The following is a 1461-nucleotide window of genomic DNA, read 5'->3' as shown; positions in this document are numbered from 1 at the left end:
TTCCTGTGGCTCCCGTGCTTGGCTGCGAGCCGTGCACTGGCTGGAACAGGCAGCCCTCACCTGGCTGTTTGAATTTAGAGCGTGCATAAATACTGCCACTGAGTCTAGAGTCCCGCACGGGGCTGGGAAAACAAACCCCCCCCTCCTGTTTTGAACTGTGGCCTCTAGAGATGGGTGCATGTACCTTTGTATTATGTCTACAAGACACCCCTGATGGAGGACTTTCTGGGGAGAGTTTTTGACGTGAGCATTTTACAAGTGGAACTGAAAAAGGTGTTATTTGAAGTGCTCGGAGCCTCTGAGGAGACAGGATGGCTGTGAGCATGGACGATGACGTTCCCCTCATCCTCACCCTGGATGACAGCGGAAGCAGCGCCTCAGCCCCTCTAGATGACCTGGATCGGGAGGAGCTGCCTAACGAAAGTAAGATCGCTTTGTCCTTGTTTCCTGCCCGCTGCCGTGGCCTGGCTGGTTTCTCGCTTTGCACTGGCTGCTCTTTCTTGCTCTTGCCAGGACCTGAACCTCCCAGAGCTGTCATTCAGCGTCCCTGAGAAAATCAGCTCAGGAAGCTGCTTATTGCGTTGCTTGTTTATTCCCGCGCCCACGTTTCGCCGTGGGGGCGGAGGACGCTGGGCAGACAGGTCCTGCTATGCCGTTCCTAACGCACATTTATTGTGGTTTCTGTGGAATAACCTGTGACCTTTTCGGCCTTTGGCTCAGCTCTTTGTCCCTGCACACTGGCCTGCAGCAGCTGCCGTTATGTCATCTAGTGTTTTCCCGCGCCAGAAAGAGTCTTGTCTTTGCAACTGTTGTTTTGCCTGTTTCTGGTTTACATCCTGACTTTTGCAGCAAGTGACGCGAGTCGATAAATCCCTCTAACATCTTTACTGCGTTCTTATCCGAGAACCCAGAGTACTTTTAGGCAGTATGTTGATGCTTCTGTTAGCCCCCAGATGTGCGGTGGGACAGAGCCGGCCTGTGGCTGTTGGGAGGGGGAAGGCAAAAGCCACTGTCTCTCAGCAGCATTGCTTTCTCCTCGGCGTGTCTCCGTCAGAGCCATCGCCCGCAGGAGGTGAGACGGGGACCGCAGATGTGAGCGTGTTCAGCGAGTGTCTGGTTAACGTCGTCCCTCACTGAGGGAGCGGGAGCAGTTCGGTCCAGCACATCCCTTTCACTTCCAGCTGACGTTGCAGGCGTACGCACAGCTCCTGTGGCTGTGGTCAAGCCCTCGCTGCCGCAGCCTTAACCTTTGTAACAAATAAATAATTTCCTGGCCTGGCATCTCTTTTTTCTTCTTTATACCCCTATTCTTTACTATCTTTGGGACTCTCTGATTTGATTTCTCTCTTGCAATCACGTGGGTTCCTTAATTTTCTCCTTCTCTGAGCCAGTGGCTAGTTTCCAGCAACCCAAGATTCCTTCTGCATCGCTGCCCCGTGGCCGCTGTTGCGGTGCATCTGT

General features: G+C 53.4%; 1 protein-coding gene across 1 annotated transcript in view; it reads left to right on the top strand.

The window, feature by feature from the left end:
• Positions 1-311: 311 nt before the first annotated feature.
• The window catches only part of TPCN1 (two pore segment channel 1), a 41987-nt gene continuing 40837 nt past the window's right edge, over positions 312-1461 (top strand). The window contains exon 1 of the mRNA XM_010138115.1: positions 312-423. Coding sequence (XP_010136417.1) covers positions 312-423 — 112 coding nt within the window. The remainder of the gene's footprint in view (positions 424-1461) is intronic.

The sequence above is a fragment of the Buceros rhinoceros genome, unplaced genomic scaffold (genome assembly GCF_000710305.1).
Source record: "Buceros rhinoceros silvestris isolate BGI_N320 unplaced genomic scaffold, ASM71030v1 scaffold19716, whole genome shotgun sequence".
In the NCBI taxonomy this organism is placed as follows: Eukaryota; Metazoa; Chordata; class Aves; order Bucerotiformes; family Bucerotidae; genus Buceros; species Buceros rhinoceros.
This window is presented reverse-complemented; position numbering and strand designations above follow the sequence as displayed.